The sequence below is a fragment of the Physeter macrocephalus genome, unplaced genomic scaffold (assembly GCF_002837175.3).
Source record: "Physeter macrocephalus isolate SW-GA unplaced genomic scaffold, ASM283717v5 random_647, whole genome shotgun sequence".
Lineage (NCBI taxonomy): Eukaryota > Metazoa > Chordata > Mammalia > Artiodactyla > Physeteridae > Physeter > Physeter macrocephalus.
Window position 1 is genome coordinate 1 of NW_021145879.1, and position 18,503 is coordinate 18,503.

General features: G+C 57.3%; 1 protein-coding gene across 1 annotated transcript; it reads left to right on the plus strand.

Annotated features, from left to right (window-relative positions):
- Nucleotides 1-15: 15 nt before the first annotated feature.
- Nucleotides 16-16,840, plus strand: LOC114485129 (collagen alpha-1(XVI) chain-like). The gene is made up of 22 exons (XM_028485883.2): nucleotides 16-122; nucleotides 650-703; nucleotides 1,266-1,319; nucleotides 2,847-2,891; nucleotides 3,002-3,055; nucleotides 3,348-3,383; nucleotides 3,755-3,817; nucleotides 6,250-6,321; nucleotides 6,529-6,582; nucleotides 7,244-7,288; nucleotides 7,495-7,539; nucleotides 7,857-7,910; nucleotides 8,339-8,392; nucleotides 10,445-10,495; nucleotides 10,851-10,940; nucleotides 12,442-12,477; nucleotides 13,091-13,135; nucleotides 14,020-14,208; nucleotides 14,520-14,586; nucleotides 15,336-15,512; nucleotides 15,693-15,770; nucleotides 16,503-16,840. The coding sequence occupies exons 1-22, from the start codon at nucleotides 51-53 to the stop codon at nucleotides 16,703-16,705; spliced, it is 1,638 nt and encodes a 545-aa protein (XP_028341684.2). The 5' UTR covers nucleotides 16-50; the 3' UTR covers nucleotides 16,706-16,840.
- The last annotated feature ends 1,663 nt before the right edge of the window (nucleotides 16,841-18,503 follow it).

Consider the following 18,503-nt stretch of genomic DNA (forward strand, 5'->3'; position numbering starts at 1 on the left):
CAGGGAGGAGTCAGGGGCTGCGTGGAGACTGCCCTCCCCTGCAGTTTCTCATGACTTTTCTCTCCAAGGGTCTTCAAGGAGAGCGAGGCCTCAGGGGCCCGACAGGAGAGAAGGGGGAACTGGTAAGCGGAGGCAGCAGGGGATGGAGGTAGATGAAGAGCCCCGGGGAGACGGAGGTTGGGCCCCCTGGGATGGCTGCTGGGTGGAAGATGGGAGGTGGACTCCTTCTTTTGAAACTCTTTGCCCCTCAGCCCTGATTCCCTCAGTAGTGGGGGATCCCTCAGGATCAAAGGAAGTTGATCTCCATGTGCCCTGACCCCCTGTAAGGGGCAAACACCTCCGTCCCTGGGGGCTTTCTCCCTCCCGCTTCCTGCAGCGTTCAGCATGCCCCTTCCACTGCCCCCACCCGGGGCCTCATCATTCCCTGCCCTGGGCCTTCTCCTCTGGCTCAGCTCCCAGCATCCAGGACTGTGGTGGTGATCACGGCCGAGGGGAGCTGGGTCTGGGGGCAATGGCCCAAGGTGGTGGCTGTACCCGGGACACCTGCTGAGGGGCAGGTCCAGACTGTCGGGCCTTGGCCTCCCTCATAGCCAGGGACGGGGACAGAAATGTTGGGGGGCTGGTCCATCATGTCTCCCTTTCTTTGCAGGGTCCTCCAGGGCAACCTGGCTACCCAGGTGCCATGGGCCCCCCGGGGCTGCCTGTGAGTAAGGGGAGCCGGGTCTGGGGGTACCCGAGCCGTGGGGTGGTGATCAGGACCGGCCCAGGCTTGGGCATCCTCAGCGGGCTCCCTCCTTTCCGAGCATTTCAGCTGGTGTCTCTGCCAGGCTGTCCGTCCAGAGCACCCCCCACCCCAGAAGCCCCCTTGGTAGTGGAGCCTGGCCTCCCTCTCCGCTTTGGGGGGCCCACCACAGTCGCTGCACATCAAGGGCCAGACTCTCAGAGCACCCGGAGCCTCCCAGACTAGGCGAGGGCAGAGGTCCGCCTCCCCGGGGGCGGGGGAGAGTTGGGGAGATCCAGCGGAGGTGCCTGTTAGGTGGACGTGACCCCCGTTCCGCTGAGTAGCGGTGGGAAGCCGCCGAGGCGCCCCCGCTGCGCTCCGCTCCGGGAGCAGCCCACCCCTCTGGCCCCCCAGCCTCGCCCGGGGCGCCTTCTGCGTCTAAGTGCCGGTCTGGGTGCCAGCTGCAGTCTCCACCCCTCGCATCGGCGGGCGCCGTGGCGGGCGGACCACGGGGCTAATTCCCTCTCTCTTTGCTGCCTGTCAGGGCATCAAGGGGGAGCGCGGCTACGGGGGTTCCCCGGGAGAGAAGGGAGAATCGGTGAGTGCGGGAGGGCAGCTCCCTCCGCGGGGGCGGGAGGAAGGGCTTCAAATGGCCGGTCCCTGTCCGCCGCCTGGAGAGCTTCCCAGCCGCCCCTGAACGGGAGACGTGACCCCGGCCCCCCCCCCGGCCCCCTGAGTCGCTCCAGCTGCGTCTCAAGGTTGCTGCGGGGGCGGAAGCTGCGAGGAGGAGATTCCCGGCAGGTTTCGTGGAGACGCGACGGGCTGCCTGGGGGGAGGGGGCCAGAGGCAGCGGGCAGGGGACCTCCTCCCACCCCCCCCAACGCCCACAGGCCGGAGAGCCAGGCCCCGGACTCTGGACCCCACTCTGCCCCCCGGCCTGTCCCCAGCCCCACACTGAGCACTGGAGCTGGGGCGGTCATCAGATGGGGACACGGAGGCTCACGAAGTGACGTGGCTCACCCAGGGTCCTGCAGCTAGTTAGTGAACTAGGGCCGAGCCTGGACTTGAACCCAAGTCTGTGACAAACCTCCCAAGTCTTTGTCTTACCTTCCCCCTCGCACATGCTGGTGAGGCCCCAGTGGGATGCAGCAAACCCCATTGTGCATTTATTCAATAACGAATCTTTCTCGTGGGCCTTCTGGGTGCCAGGCTCTGTTCTGAGGATGCCTTGGTGGATAAAACAGGCAGTTGAGCCCCTGGTCCTCAGGGAGCTCACGTTCCAGTGGGCCAGGTAGATAACAGATGAGTAAACAGCTACATATAAATTATGAGAGATAGGACCGGTGGAGAAAATCAAGCCGGGTAAGGAGCTGGAGCCGTGAACATGAAGCATTAGACGGAGGGTCAGGGAGGCCTCTCTGAGGGGGTGGCATTTGAGCTGAGCCCTGAATGGAGCTGCGGGGGTGTGTGGGAGCACAGACGACCAGCACATGGTTGTCATGGTTGTCTGTGCTGGGGAATCCCAGAGGGAGAAGCCACGGGTGAGGGTACCTCAGATTCGAGCCATCGAATGATTTGGTAAGGTTTCAAGAGACCTAGAAATGGTGGGGGTTGGTGGGCATTCTAGGTAGAGGGGACAGTTGTGCAAATGCCCAGTGGTATGATTGTATAGTGTTCAGGGAACGGCAGTCTGACCAAGCCAGGCAGAAGATAAGAAAAGGGGAGGGAAGTGAAGCAGGGAAGGGTGGTTGGTATCAGATCACAGGATGCCTCAAAACCCAGCATTCAGTTGGCAGAGGGGAGCCTTGGAGGGTGTTGGAGCAAGATAGTATTATAATCAGAGCTGTGTTGAAGCAGAAGAGATGGCAGCCTCTTTCTTGCTGGCTGGATTAGAGCAAACCAAGAGATGGCAGAACTAGTTAAGAGGCTGGTTCAGTAGCTCAGGCAAGGGAAGGGAAGCCTGAACAGACCAGGGAGAGGAATCCTGCAGCTTAGAGGGGCGTCCTATCACATCCCTGCCTCTGCTCTGTGCCCCGTCCCCTGCCCCATCCCCTGATCTCCCACCTCCCCCGATCTCCCACCTCCTCCAGTCAGAGTGACCGATTCTGCTCCTTTGTGTCACCAGGGCCCACCAGGATCTGAAGGCCTCCCAGGTCCCCCAGGCCCAGCAGTGAGTGGGGAAGGGGACAGGGAGATGTGAACATGGGGATCCCTGATCCTGCCCTGGGGTCTGGCGACAGGAAGGTTGGGTTCTAGATGCATTGTTCTCTGTGGTGACAGGGTCCCCGAGGAGAGCGAGGACCCCAAGGGAACTTGGGTGAGAAAGGTGACCAGGTGAGTGGTGTCAGGGACCTATCTAGCTGTCCTCCCCGCGATGGTCACCCTCATGTACGGCGGTGGGGGGGCGGAGGGGGCGCAGTGACCAGCTCTAGCCTCCCACCCTCCACCATCCTTGAGTTGTAACCCCTCACCTCGTGCCCAGAGCCTCACCTGCTGGCCATTTGGGGCAGAGTGGAGGACAAGGCCCATGACTTGAGGCAGCCTCACGCTGTCATTCTTTCTACCTGGGTAGCCAGGCAGGAGAGAGAGGGTGGCACAGCAACTGTGTCTTGCTTTCTTCCCCTAGGGATTTCAAGGCCAGCCAGGCTTTCCAGGCCCACCGGTGAGTGCACACACAAAGCCAGCTCTGTCCGATGTGATCCCATCTGCGAGGGGCAGGCCTGGCCAGGCCAGGCTGGGTGAGGGTGGCCCTAGGGAGGGGAGGGAAGAGGCACGGGAAGAACGGAGGAATGGCCTGGGGGGGCCAGGCCTGATTCCAGGAGCCAGGACCTGGAGAGCAGGGCCTCCTGGGTGGGCCCCAGCCCAGCCGCCCAGCCGCCCAGCCAGACGTAATGCTCCTGGGTGGTGTTTCTGGGAAGTCAAAACGCATCACATTAGCAGTGGTGAAGCACACCCAGGAGGAAGAAGGAAGGGGAGCTGCTTTCCAGCCCCCTTTTCCAGCTTTCATTCCTGCCTGCTTCTTTGTTGATTTAGGGTCCCCCTGGATTCCCAGGCAAAGCTGGAGCACCTGGCCCACCTGGGCCCCAAGCGGAGAAGGTGAGCAGGACCCCAAGTTGGCCACAGTCACAGCTCTGAGCCATCAGAGATTCAAGGACTAATTCAGTTACATCAAGGGTGGGCAAAGAGACCTCCAGGATGAGCCCAGCCACTGCTGTAGGGCAACAGGGCCGGGGCAGACCAGTGGGCCCCTAGGGCTGACAGCTGGGCCCAGGATGCCCACTGGCCTCTGTGCCGCCGAGGTTCCCACCCAATGGGAGAGTGTGGTGGGGGGGAGGCAGAGGGGTGTAGTGAGAGGTGGGCCACTAGATGCGACAGGCCAGCCCCGGCCAGCTGCAGCTCCTCCAGGGGAGGGCGAGGAGTTGAGGGAAGGAGGGAAGCACATCCAAGACTGGGCACCCTGGGCCCTTCAGCAAGAGGAGGCCTGGGCATTTGCCTTCTGGGTCTGACAACAGCAGGAAAGAAGAATGGGCCTCCTGGGAAGCCATGCTCAGGGTGTCCCCAAGTGCCAGAGAGGGCAGGCGTGGCCTGTGACCTGGTGACAAGCGGGGGAAGGAGCAGCAGCTGGGGAGCCCCCGCACGGGCCGCCCCTGGGTTTGGCTAGATGAACTTTGGGACTAGCTCTGCCTTGCTCAGGAGGCTGACGTCCTTGTCTCAGCCCATCCTCTGGGCTCTCCAGATGTGACAGGTGGGCAGTGTAATGAGGCCCCAAATTGACTTCTAAGCTTGGGGTAGGGGGATCCTAGCCCACAGGGAGGGGCAGGAGATCTGCAGCTTCCTGGGGAGCCTCTTTCCTCTGAGAGCTGGAAAGGACTTCTAGAAGGGCCACCTTGGTCTAGGTTCTCACTGTTTGGGTGAGGAAATGAAGCCCAGAGAGGCTGGGGGCATCCCAGGGATGCACAGCCAGATAGTGACGGAGCTGAGACTTCCCTCCCAGCTCAGGAGAACCCTCAAGCCCCTGGCTGCGTCCCCCCACCCCAGAGCCAGCAACTATCAGCTATGGTTGAGGCAGTGGCGGGTGCCACCTCCCTTCCCTTCTCTGTGGGGCACCTGAGTGGCGGCCCCTGCCAGTCTTCCGTGCTGCCTCCGTGCCCAAGTGCTGCTTGCTCTCCTTAGGCCGGTCATTGCAGAGACTCCCAAACCTCTGGCCAGCGGTTCTCCATCCTGACTCCCTGTGGGGCTGCCATTTCCTGGGGCTGTGCTGACCCCTCCTGGTAGCTGGTGGCATGGCAATGCCACCCAGAGGCCCCCCCCCCCCACCGTGGGGTCTCTAGCTGGATCCCTTCCCCTTGGTGACCCCCAAAGCCACTGCTCCAGGGCAGCCACCCTCTCCCCACTGGGGAAATGCTGCCGCCTCCCCACTTAGCTACCTGCCTCCCCCTCTCTTCTCCAATAAACATTCGAATTCACACGTTCACTCTCATCATTCCCCTGCTTTGAACCATCAGTGGCTCCCCAGTGCCCGTAGTGGTGTTTTCAGACTTTATTTTGTAGTCCCCAAGGCTTTTTGTCACACAAAATCTCATATGAACGCTCAATCTATGAAACAGATGCAAGTGGAGCTGCTCTGGCTAAGCCAAGGGTAGGGGTCCTGGCGTCCCACCCCCTTGGCCTCCACTTTGTGCCCCCAGCCTCTCCAGGCTCCTCCAGGAACCCCCAGGCCCTGAGAAGTACGGTTTGAAAACTAACGGTCTGTCTGATAAAATCTAGTACAGGGTTTCAGGGCCCTCCTCCAGTCTCCTCTCCGCCCCACCCCCATCACACGGGCTCCCCAGACACCCCAGCTCGACCAGCCATGTGAACACCTCCAAATCTTTATCCTTCTCTGAAGTCCTCTGCGGCATGCCCCTTTCTCCTAAACCTACCCCAATCCCAGCCGTCCTTCAGAGCCCAGCACCTGCTAACTCTTCTGTGACACTTTCCCTGCCCCCGACCAGAGTGAGCTGCTCCCTCTACCCAACTCCCAGGACCCCTTACTCACACAAGGCAGATAGACTGTTGCAATTGCCCTTGATGGTCCTGGGCCTGTGACTCTCACTGGACTGAGCTCCTCGAGGGCAGGGCCCACCCTTTTTCCATCTGGGGGAATCAGAGGCCACATAGTACTTGGCACCTTGCTGGGATCAATGTGAATTGAATGTGTGCCCTCACTTCAGCCCACATGACTGAGCACCCAGCAGGCCAGTCCTTGGTCAACCCTGAGGAGGGCGCTGGACCCAGTAGGCTCTGTTTCTTCCTCGTGGAGCAGTGCAGAAAGGAGGATACTTGGCAGATGAAGACAGATTTTCATGGGGGAGTGGTGTGTGGGATACAGCCAGTTAGGCCAGAACCGAACTGGGGTTCGAAGCCAGCTGTCCTGACTTCCAGCGGTCCCCAGCCCCTGTGGCCGGGGTCTCTTGTCCTGCTGGTGTGTGTCAGGGGGAGGGAGGGGGGCAAGGCCCCGCTGACTTTGCTGGGGGGCTCATTTCCAGGGCAGTGAAGGGATTCGAGGTCCATCAGGCCTGCCTGGTCCCCCTGGACCACCAGGATCTCCCGGGATTCAGGTGAGCATGTGCCCGCTTAGCCTGACAGGTGTGTGTGTGTATGTGTGTGTGCTCATGCATGCATGTGTGTGTGTCTGTGTGTGTGTTTTAGGGGTAGGAGTTGGGTGAGGGGTGGAGGGGGTGAAGAGGGTGGAGGGGCTGGGTTAGGCCTCCCACCTCCTAGGGCTCCAGCACAGGCGTGCAGAAATGCCTTTTTCCCATTTCCAGGGCCCTGCCGGTCTGGATGGTCTGGATGGGAAGGACGGCAAGCCTGGCGTGAGGGTGAGATGGTGGGCCCAGGAGGGCACCCCCTTCCTTCTCCTTCCTTCTCCAAGAGCCAAAGTCAAGGGAACCCTGATGAAGGGAATTGAATTCCACTGCCCCACACCTCTTTCAGGAGGTGCCCCTCCTTCCCTCGGTCTGCCTCTCACCACACCCCACTTCTCTGATGGCACCAGAGCCCCCTGGTGTCTGTGTTCTCCCAGTTGCCTTAACCAGGTTGGATGAGCTGTGTCTCACCAAAGGCAGGCAGTGAAGGGAGTAAATTTATACCCAGAAACTCAATCAGCTGAAGAAACTAGGCTGGGTGTCAGAAAGAATAGGCTGCAGACAGGGAAGGACTTGAGTGGCCCTGGCTCCTTGGATCTGATTTTGCTGGGGCATCTGAAAAGGATGGGGCCATGGCAAAGGTCAGAGCATCAAGGTCAACCCCCTTCTGTACCCAAAAGAAGGAAAACTGAGGTTCAGAAAGGGACCGGGATTCACTCAACGTGCACAGCCAGTCAGAGGCTGAGCCCGGCTTGGAATCTTCCTGTGCCCCACGTGACAATCCCTCCATCCTGGGAGAGCTGGGGGAGGGGCTGGAGAAAGGGGGAGACTGGTGAGTGAGTGGGTACAAGCTGGACAAAGCTCTTGTCTCAGTGCCCCTGGTCTCTTTCCCTAGGGGGACCCTGGTCCTGCTGGCCCCCCCGGACTCATGGGACTCCCGGTAAGTTGAGCTGCAGGAAGGAGCTGGGAGCTGGGAGGTTCCTAAGCTGGGCAGGTGCCCTGATGGGTGGGGCAGCTCAAATCCACATCCCCTGTGGACATGTTATGACTTCGGATGGATTTGACTTGTTTAACCCGAGGAAAGAGGAGTGGGAAGTGGCCTCCGCTTGAGGTGAGGGACGTGGCAGCTCCTGCTTTTTCTTCCAGGGCTTCAAGGGAAAACCGGGACATCCTGGCCTCCCAGGACTGAAGGTAAGGACCTGGTGACTTCTGCCAACCGGGTTTTCTCGGCTTTTCTCAAGGTCTGACCCCGGGCAGATGCGGCAGTCTAGCCGGAGTGGAGTGCCATCTGACCCTTGGCTAAGATGTCATCCCAGCATCCAGGCCTTCTGAGGCCACCGGTGCCTGGCAGACTGGGTTGGGGCTTTGCCCTCTGCCAGCCCGAGGGCAACAGAGAGCCCCTGGCCGAAGCCGGGGCATGTGGCAGGACTCCTCTGATGTGGGGTCAGCTTGGGGTGTGGGAGCCAAATAGAGGTCTGGTGAGCCTCAGTTGCCCCTCTCTCCTCCAGGGTGACTGTGGAAAGCCTGGTCCCCCGGGCAGCAGTGGCCGCCCCGGAGCAGAGGTAAGGGCCCCGGGGTCTATGCATGCTGCCTTTAGACAGCCCTTGGGTTCTGCTGAGTCCAGGACGCAGCCACTTCCTCCCCCTTCGCTGGCAAAGTGGCAGCCTCCTCTCCTTGGCTTCTGCGGGAGGTTTTGCCCAACACAGCACATCTTGACCTTCCTCCTCTTAAGTTTATAACCGGTTTCCTCTCTCTACGGGCTATTGGGTCATTAACCCATAAAGGCCTGGGCTCTACCTTCCCCCTCCAACCATACCCATGGGCAGGGCTGGTCCCCTGTCCCCAGAAGGCTTAGGCCTAGAGGCCAGGGCTCAACGCAGCTCTTCTGGCCATTGGTGTTCCACCTGCTGTGCTCAGCGTTCTCCTACCTCACAGCCAGTGTGTGTAAGTCTGTTTCTGTGTTGTTTCTTCCTCTCTCTCCCTCCTGCAGGGTGAGCCTGGTGCCATGGGACCCCAGGGAAGACCCGGCCCCCCTGGCCACGTTGTGAGTTAACCTGTTTTCGTCTCTGTCTCTGTGAGAGTTCAGACTGTGTTGGGCTGGGTGGTGATGGGCAAGCTGGTGATGACCCGAAAGAACTGACCGCAGCAGCAGTGCCCGCCATGTAGAGCAGTAAGGGGCTCTGGGCTCACCCATCCAGCGGTTCCCTGGCTTTTCGCCATTTTCTTATTTTCTGGGCACGTTCGAGTTTGCTTATCAAACAAAGATCATTCAGTTATTCAACAAGTAATTATTGAGCACCTGCTCCATACCAGACACTCACTGTTCCAAGCCCTGGGCTACAGTGATGAGTGAGATAGACAAGGTCCCCTGATCCCACAGCTTCCACACAGGCACAACAAACAGATTAACGCGGAAGGATCAGGCGGTGATGTGCTGTCATAGGGAGGGCCTGGGAGGCGACTTTACCGGAGAAGTGGCCTTTGAGCAGAGGCCCGAATGACAAGAAGGAGCCAGCTGTCGAGCAGTCTGGTGGAAGAGCATCCCGGCAGGGGTGCATCTGCTGCAAAGGGCCTGAGGCAGGGAGGGCTTGGGGAGCCCCAGAGTCAGCGTGGCGGGAGTGGAGTCCGAGGAGGGTGTGAGTGGGAATGGGAAGGCTGAGCTGGGAGAGGACGTGATGCAGATGGTGGAGGACCTCGGAAGCATGGGCAGGAGGGGGAGGGCGCGCAAATGACAGCAGAGATATCAGCGGCGGGATGATGGCGGTGGAGCTGGTGGCAGTGGACAGATCCCGCAAGTGTCTGGAGGTAGATAGAGGACTTGCCCATGACCTGGATGGGGAGGGGGCAGGAGGCGGTAGAAGGAGAGGAATCAAGGATGACTCCTGTTCGGTTTGCCTCGGGCAGCTGGGTGAGTGGGTGGAGTATTTACTGAGAAAGGGTGACTTGGAGACGATGTTTATTAAGCAATAATGGCTTTCCCGTCTACTTTACTCATCTGTAACACAGATGACTGCCAGTGGGCGCCTTTGATCAGTGTGACCATGCCGAGCTGGTGGGGTTCCAGAGAGCCCTATTGAGGCTGGCTGTACACTTTCCAGATGGCTTTTGGAAATGTTAAGAATAGTGCAGAACCCCAAAAAAGGAATTCTCGGGTCCTCATCACTATTTTTATGGATCTCAAGGTGTCCAGAGACCTTGGATTGGGGACCCCAGGTCTAGTCCTGTCCCCTCCACGTTACAGATGAAAGAAGGAGTCACACACTCTGAATTGTGTCCGCATCGGAGACCCCCTGGGGGGTTGGGGGGTGTGCAGGGTTCCTCTTCCTGCCTCTGTCCATCCAGCCCAGCCCCCTGCTGTGTGCCAGTCTCAGTGCTGGACATTCCTGCTGTAGGAGGCTTGAGATGAGTAGAACAGAGCCTATGCCTCTGGAACTTTCCATCTGGGAGTATGGAGGGAAGTGCTGTGAGAGAGACCTGTGTGCCCTGGGGTTCAGAGAAAGTGTAGCTCTGACCACCAGGGCGGTGACATTTGAGCTGAGCCTCAGGGGCAGGATATGGAGAGATGGGGCAGGCCGGAGCCCTCCTGCGTGTTTCAGGCTCATCGTCCTCCAGCGGTAGGTGAGCGGCAGGAGACCGGGGAGCTTGGGGCTTCTCTGCGAGGACGCTGGAGTTGGTGCTGAGCCCTTGCCCCTCAGCCCCCGGCTGCGCAGAGGAAAGCTCCTGGTCTCTGCTCTTCCCAGAGAACAGAAGGAAGGCGGCAGGGGGTGTGGGGGGCGGTACTCAGAAGACACCCAGGCCCACGTACCATGTACCTTCCTCCCTCTGCACTTGGCTCTGGCTCCCAGATCATCCCCTCCGTGCGGGCCCCAGAGGTACCCCTCGGCCTGCGGCAGGCATGAGGGTCTTCTGCGTTCAGGGCCCCCCAGGCCTCAGCTCTGGCACAGGTCAAGTGCAGGAGCAGAAGGAAGGAGGGGTCGGGGAAGGGAATGGAGCCGTCGGCACAAGGTTAGGGCGCATTCTTGCTCTTGGTACTTCGCTGCCTCCGGGGCCTTATTACTGGAGCCTCTTTCCATCCCACTGACTTGGCTCTCTCTAGGGGCCCCCGGGGTCTCCAGGCCAGCCAGGCCCAGCTGGGATCTCTGCAGTGGTGAGTGGCGTGCTCCCCTTGTCCCTCCCTCCCCGGAGTTAGGCCCTGCTCTGCTGCAGGCTCCTTGCAGAGGGGGCCGGGTGGGGTGGGGGGTGAGGGCTGGAGAGCAGCGTGTCCCCAGCCCCCCTCCTTCCCTGGCATCGGCCTCTCCTGCGTCCAGACATCTCCCTCACTGGCCTGTGGTGAAGACCTTTGGAGAAGCCTGGAGGCCATCCCAGGGTCCTTCCCCAAGTTCAGGCAGCGCCACCTCCCCGTGTGCAGCCTTAGGGTGGGGGCCGTGGTCCCTGGCGCACAGTGTCTGCCTCTGGCTGCGTGGGGTTCACTCTTCCCTCTCACCATCCCCGTCTTTCCCTAGGGCCCAAAAGGAGACCGAGGATCCACTGGAGAAAGGGGCCTTTCAGGTCTTCCGGGCCAGCCTGGTCCCCCTGGACACCCTGGCCCCCCGGTAAGACCCTACATCTTGCAGCACAGCCCGGGGGAAAGGGCCAGTGGGCTTCGTCAGTTGCGCGCAGCCCTGCACTTCCGGGGTCTCCAGGGAAGGGGAGGCATTTAGCACGGACGATGGCAGCTCGGAGATTGTGCCTGAGGATCACGTCCTATTTGGAAAGAAGGACAAGCTGTACCAGCCAGCACTGGGCCGACCACACAGCAGACCGCTGCTTCCAGCCGTGCACCGCTGTACAGATCCCCCCACTAGCTGTCGGACAGGGGAGACTGGCCCCTGTTCCACCCCCGCCCCCTCCCCAGGGGAGCTTGTTGGTAACCACAGAAAACCTGTAAATGTCAGGCACCAGAAACGCTGTGCTACTGCTGGAGCTCTTGCAACAGCTCAGAAACCACTCCTTAGTTTCAGCTAGAGTTTGTACTAAGAGCTGTGATATGTTGGTCACTGACAATGTGCCGAATGGTGACCTACGTGCTTGACATTTTGTCATTTAATCTGTACCGCAACCCTATTTAGTAGGTCTGATTGTCCCCATTTTACAGATGAGGAAACCAGGGCTCAGCAAGGTTAAGTAGGTTGTCCAGAGTCACACAGCTAGTGAGTGGAAGAGGCTGCCTGACTCCAGAACTTGCGTCCGGAGCCACTCTGCGATACTTTCTCTTTCAAAGGTTCCAGACAGGTGGCCACATCAGGTGGAACTGACTGCCAGTCTCAGGGATGAAAAGTCTCCCCGGGGACTGAGGCAGGGACCCAGGTCTCCTAGCCCCCAGGTCAGGGTGTTTTCCACCCAAAGCAGACTTCCTTCTGGGGAGCAGTAGCAGTGCCCCTGGGGCTGGTGCCCTGGAATGGGGTGGATGACTCTAGCCCATGCAGGAGTAATCGGTCGGCCCATCTGCCAAGAGGGCCGAGTCTTGCCTCCCACTCATCTGATTTCCTGCTGCAGACCCTGGGCAGGCAGGTCCCGCCAACCCTCCATCCCTCCTGCCCACAGGCTCAGGAGCCTCCGGGGTCCCCGGATGAATCTGTCAGTTGCCTTGCAATCACAGATTCCTCTTCCCCAGCATCCCACTAGAAATGGGCAGGGCCCTGGAGGCAGCCTCTCCTGTTCTGGCGGGGGAGCGGACACTGGGGCTGCCCTGGCCGATCTCTGGGACCTCATCAAGGCCAGAGATTCAGAGTTCACACCTTCATTCAGCAAACATTGAACATACACTCAGAGCCAGGGAATGTGCGAGATGCCAGGATCTCAAGCAAAGAGCAGGGCAGGCGCAGTCTGCTCTTCCCCCATAGAGCTCAGTCAGTGGGGCGGCCGGGAGCAGGCTGGAGGGTGGGGTGGGGTCTAAGTTTCCACAGCCTGTGCCTGGAGTGTCGGGGGGAGGGGGGGGGAGGATCGTGACTCCTTGGTGGAACTGGGGCTGGCCATGCCTGGTGGGCAAGGTGAGGCATGAAATGCCAAGCTGGGTTGGCACTCACCACAGCTCCATTGCTCTCTACTCCCCAGGGTGAACCTGGTGCAGATGGTGCAGCTGGCAAAGAGGTACCGTTGTCCTGGGCTTCTCCTTTTCTCTTGGGGATGATTCTTCTTGCTCTTAGCTTTGCCCTGACCCCTCTTCATTCATTCATTCAGTAAATGCTCCCTGTATGCACAGACTATCTCTGGACAGATATACACGAAACCGGTGCCCTTGTTCTTCTGGGGAGAGGGATTGGGGACTAGGGGAAAAGGGTGAGAGTGAGCCTTGTTTTTCACTCTTTTTTTTTTTTTTTTTTTTTTTTTTTTTTTTTTTTTTTTTTTTTACCATATACTTGGTCAGAAAGAGCCAATAATAATAATAATACTCCAAATAAACATTTCTTGGGCACCAGCTCTAGCCAGGCCCTCCCTTTCATTCTGACTTCTCACCTCTTTTTGTCCGTGACAAGAGACACAACCAACACGATCATACACGGCCACACCCCAGGAACATGAGTCTCCCTTCCAGATGTCCCCGCTCTTGTTGGCAGGGAGGATGGCATCCTTTCTCACACAGAGCCCAGTGGACACGGCCTGGGGACCTAACACTGTGGGAGGTCCTTTCACGGCACCTGTCTTTCCTGGACAGCTTGGAGACGCTGCCCAGACTTGATCCCTGACTTTTGCTTTCTTCTAGGGACCCCCTGGAAAACAAGGAATCTACGGACCCCCTGGTCCAAAGGTGAGTGGGCACTGGCCGGGTTTGAGAGGAGAAGCTCATGAGTTGATTAAGCCCAACTCTAAGCTCTGACTTTAGCCAGGGAGAGGAGACACAGGAAGGCCAGTGGGCAGGGAAAAAAGTGGACAGAACTTGGAGCCACCTCGTCTCTGACAACTTCTCACGTGGGGCTGTTCCAAGGTTCATTCACTCCTGATGGATTGATTGATTCATTCATTCATTCATTCTGCGAGCATCCTCTTGGCCTTGCTTACCCGCCAGGCCCTCTGTCCTAGCCTTGGGCAAACAGAGGTCCCTGAACAATAGGTGCCCGCTTAGTCCAGTCACACTTACACTGGAGCGTGGCAGGTTTTACCGAAGAAGATTAGACGTAGCACCGTGGGATCAGAGGGAGGGAGCTATCAGCTCAGCCTAGGGCGTCAGGGAGGCTGCACAGAGAACAGGGACATTTCAGCTGAGTCGGAGGAGTGCACCGCGGAGAGAGGAGGGGAAGGCAGTCCAGGCAGGGAGGACTAAGACACATGGCCGAGTCAGAATTATAACCAGTGAGGTGTGGCTGGAGGTGCAACGAGGCTGGAGAAGATGTGGTCAGGACCGCATCGTGAATGGCCTTGAATGCCTGGCCAAGGAATTAGACCTTTATCCTGAGGGCAGTTGGGAGCCATCAGAATTTCTAAGTAGGGAGTAACAACATGAAAACTGCCCTTTAGAAGGACTGCTTTGGGGGCAGCGACATGGGGCAACCTGTCAAGATCCTGTGGCCACAGTCCAGAGGGAGACGCTGGGGGCCAGGTAGGGGGCTGAAGACAGGAGCAGATTGCTGAGACATCGTGAGGTAGACTTGACAGTACTCGGCAATGCTGGACTGTGACTTCCTGTCTTTGTAGGGTGACCTGGGACCTTCAGGGCAGAAGGGCCAGGCAGGGGAGAAGGGAAGAGCTGGCGTGCCTGGCGGGCCTGGCAAGAGTGGCTCCATGGGACCTTCTGGGCCGCCGGGTCCTGCAGGAGAGAGAGGCCACCCTGGATCTCCTGGACCTGCAGGGAGCCCTGGTCTGCCCGGGGTGCCTGGCTCCATGGTAAGGCGGGGAGGCTGGCAGCCATGGGCACTGGCCCACAGAGCAGGCATGCGGGGTAGAGCGTGGACCATTTTAGAAGCTCTTGCTGACGCTCTACAGGAAAGAGCATTGACCCCCTTAAGGGTGGTCCTTAACTGTGTGGGCGAGTTGAGGGGATTGGGGACCCTTTCCCCAGAAAAAGGCACTGACTCTCAGAATGTTTTGTACCACTTTAGGGGGTTAGGGCAGTGACTTCCATGAAGTCCATCCCCAGGGGAGATGAGCCCCAGGCTTGGAAGTATAATTGAGGCAGGTTTCTTCTCTTTCCTCAGGGAGACATGGTGAATTATGATGAAATCAAGAGGTTCATCAGACAAGAGATCATTAAAATGTTTGATGGTAATTGGCAGCTGGCTGGGTGGCAGTGGGTGCTGCTCGCCCTTCCCAGCTGCTTCTCCACCCCGCCCCGGCCTCCTTTTCCTTAAAGCTCAATATCCACCTCCCCCACCACCCCTACTTACCCTGCTCTCCCACTTACAGGCATATGTTCAATTAGACTTCAGCCTTTCCTGCCACCTGCTCTGTTCAGAGACAGAATGATTCCCTCCTGCCCTCCCCAAGCCCCCCCTGGAGCAGAGGAGACAGACGAGAAAATTGATATCAAATGAGTCTGCATAGAGTGAGCTCTAAATACAGGGGCAAGCAGCAGCTCTAAGAAGGCTGCTGTGGTTTCATTTTAAGCTTTTTTTCCTGTTCATTTGTTTGTCCAACATTGACAGGCTAGGGACTGGGGAAAACATGGACCTTTCCGGAAGGGGCTAGACATCTTGCTTGGGAAGCAGACCTTGAATGCCAAGCAAGGAGTCTGGACTTTATTCTGAAGCCAGTGGTGAACTCAGGAAGGCCACTGGAGAAGAGAGATGCTGTAATCAGATCTGGGCTTCAGGGAGCTCACGGTGGAGAGCGAGGAGCGAGGTGGGGCTAGGGCACAGGAGACCACTTAAGAGATCCACCCACACGTTCCTTGCTCTGGCATCCCTCTGAAGAAAGGCTGTCTTGGATTCCATGCTGGGGGCCTGTCTGTAGCATCTGCAGTCGTTCTAAGTCCCTGGGGGAACCCTGTGACCTGTCCCTGACCTTTCTTACAGAGAGGATGGCTTACTACACCTCCAGGATGCAGTTTCCCATGGAGATGGCAGCAGCTCCGGGACGACCAGGGCCCCCAGGGAAGGACGGTCCCCCGGGCCGGCCAGGTGCCCCGGGATCACCTGGGCTCCCTGGTCAGATTGGCAGAGAAGGTCGGCAGGGCTTGCCCGGGTTGAGAGGTAGGTCTGCCATCTGGTTACTGAGGTGCATACCTAGCTCTTGGGGGCAAACACGAGCATCGCATGAGGTCTGTTGTGAATATGGCATTTGCGTGTATACGTGTGTTTCAAATAATCCTACTGGGTGTGTCATTGTTCTACTCAGGGATGGGCCCTCTTATTTTATTTCTTTTGTTCCAGGATTGCCTGGTACCAAAGGTGAAAAGGGAGACATTGGTGTTGGCATTGCAGGAGAAGTTGGTCTTCCCGGCCCCCCAGGTAGGAAAAGCCAGCCTTTGAGACCATGAATCTGGAGCAGTTGAGATCGCCTTTCTTTATGTTCCTTCTATAACATAGTTGTGTAGAACCTGAAGTAACCACAGGCCTATCAACCATCATTTAGAGTAATGCCACTGTGTGTAAGATACTCTACGAGGGCGTGTGTGTGAGCGTGCGTGGGGAGGGGGGGCGGGTGTCGGGGATGCGGTGGAAGACCCAGTGCCTGCCCTCAAGTCCTAACCTGGGCTAGCACCACGCAGTGGAAGAGAGCTGGATGTGGTGGGGCCAGGGAATGCAAGTCCAGGACCTGCTCATCCTCTTACTGGCTCTGTGACCTTGACGAGCCTAAGAGAGCAATGACTAAAGCTTGATAGCCTGGCTCTGAGATGTAGCTTCACCACTTACCAGGTGGGTGACCTCTCTGAGCCTGTGTCCTCGTCTCCAGAATGAGATAATAGTTTCTTTCTCATGGAATTGTTGTGAAGATTCTATGAATAATGCAGAAAAAGCACTTGCCTTGTGCCTGGCACGTGGAAACTCTGAATAAAACTAGCCAGTAGTATTATTGTTATCGTTAAACTAATGTAAGGATCAGATCAGGTCTTCATGAAAATATGGTGTAATCGGAGAAATATTTATCAAATGTAAGGTGTTATTTACCATGACGATTATTTTTTCTTTTCTTGTGATCTGGGTTTCCTGATTTTCCTTCTCTGACTCCTTCCTCCCTAGGTCCTCAAGGTCCTCCAGGATACGGCAAGATGGGTGCAACTGGGCCGATGGGCCAGCAAGGCATTCCTGGCATCCCTGGCCCCCCAGGCTCCATGGGCCCGCCGGGCAAGGCCGGCCACTGTAACCCCTCTGACTGCTTTGGGGCCATGCCAATGGAGCAACAGTACCCACCCATGAAAAACATGAAGGGGCCTTTTGGTTGAAATCACCATTTCCATCAGATGAAGGACTCCATTGGGAACAAATGGCTAAAACTTATAGGATTCTGGATGGGTTGTGAATGTTTTGGGTTTTTAATTGCTATTAATATTTTTTTATCAATAAACAAAGAAACAAAACTATCTGCAATCTCACTTCCAGGGGGGTTTCTCTGGGGCTGCAGCTGCATCTCCCTGTCATCCTCCTCTTGTCACTTGGTTCCAGGGTCAAAAGAGGGCATTTCCCTCATCATCTGTGGTCAACCAGTCAAGCTGTGGGATGCTGCTGTATAGGGGGCCCCCAGCTCAGCTCTCCTCTCCAGATACTTCTGAGTCAGCCTTTGGGCCTCTGGACCTCGCGTCCTATCCTTCATGGCACACTTCTCCAAGTCAGAGACGGGGCATCGCTCAGCCTCTTCCCATGGGTGAGCCAAAGGTGGGTCTGAAGACCCTGCCTGCAGCTCATAAAGGGCCCCTCCCTATTTGCTTCCCTAAAGAAACCAGTGTTTGGTACCCCACCCACCTCTTCTTGGGTGTGACCCAAAGCCAATCCAGGTGCACCTTGGGAACTGCCACTTGCTCCTGAGGTGCATTCACCTGCCTGGCAGCACCTCCAAGCACGCACGGTCTCTTCTTGCTGCTCCAGTAATTCCGCGATTAGAAAGCCCGTGCAAACAGGAGGAACGATAGGCCGCAGCCCCTGGCCCAGGCAACGAGGGACTGCTGCTTCTCCAGGAAATGACAGGCAGGAAACTCCTGCCTGTACCAGTGCATGGCCCTGTCACCAGCTCTCCTGGACGGCGCATGACATCTTTTGTTATTTTTCGTTAATCTAGCTCGTGTGGTGCTTTTCCTGTACCTCTTAGTCTAGGCCTTCGGAAACAGAGTGCATCAGTGCAAAGGGGTCATGGGCAAGTCACAATCAGATCCGAATTCATTGTCCTCAAAATCCACTGGGACTTTGGTGATCTATCTGCTGCCTCCTTCTCCATATGTAAAAAGGCTAGGAAGAAAAAGAAAAAGAGACAGCAAGTTGAATATTACAGAAACGTTCTATCTCAAGCTTCTTCCTTTTCTGCTTTTCAGATCTCTTGTCCTGACGGGCTGGTTGCTCTGTGAGAAATCAACAGGGCACATCCAGAGGGACTTCCAAAGAAAGGCTTTTTACTGGCCCCAGCTTTCTGGAAGGTTTATTCAAGTTGGATGAACTTCAAAGGGATCACAGAGCAGGCTGAGAAATGTACCCAGAGTCCAGATGCTTATCCAAACTGCCTGAAGCCTTCAAACTGGCCGTAAAATCTCTCCTGAGCTGGCGTTTCCAGCACGGTTTTGAAAATTCCCTTCTCCCATCGAGCCCCCAATACCGAGGGCTTTTCAGAACCTTTGCCCTATTTTTTTCCTGCCAGGAGCAGAGGTGTGCCAATGGCCAGGGAAATGAAATCAGGCAGACTCCTGGGCATGCCAAGTGCCTCACATGATGTTTCTAGATAAAGGAGCCAATTCTTACTTTATCTCTCACCAGCAATTTTCAGTTAACCCTGATTCTAACATAAAACATCAAAAAGCAAATTCATCCTCTTTGCATTGAAGTAGCAGCCAGTTTTGGACAGCGGATGAGGACAGATGTTAAAGTGCTCCCGTGGGAAGGCCAGCTTCCTTTCCACCCAGTCTGTGAAGCACTAACCGATGATGGGCCTCATGATAAGGAGCACGTTGGTGTGAGTAGAAAGAAAGGGAAGCAAGGACCAGCTGTTGAATTGAGCAGGTTGGCTTTGGAGGCCAGAGGGGGAAAATCGCTATGAGG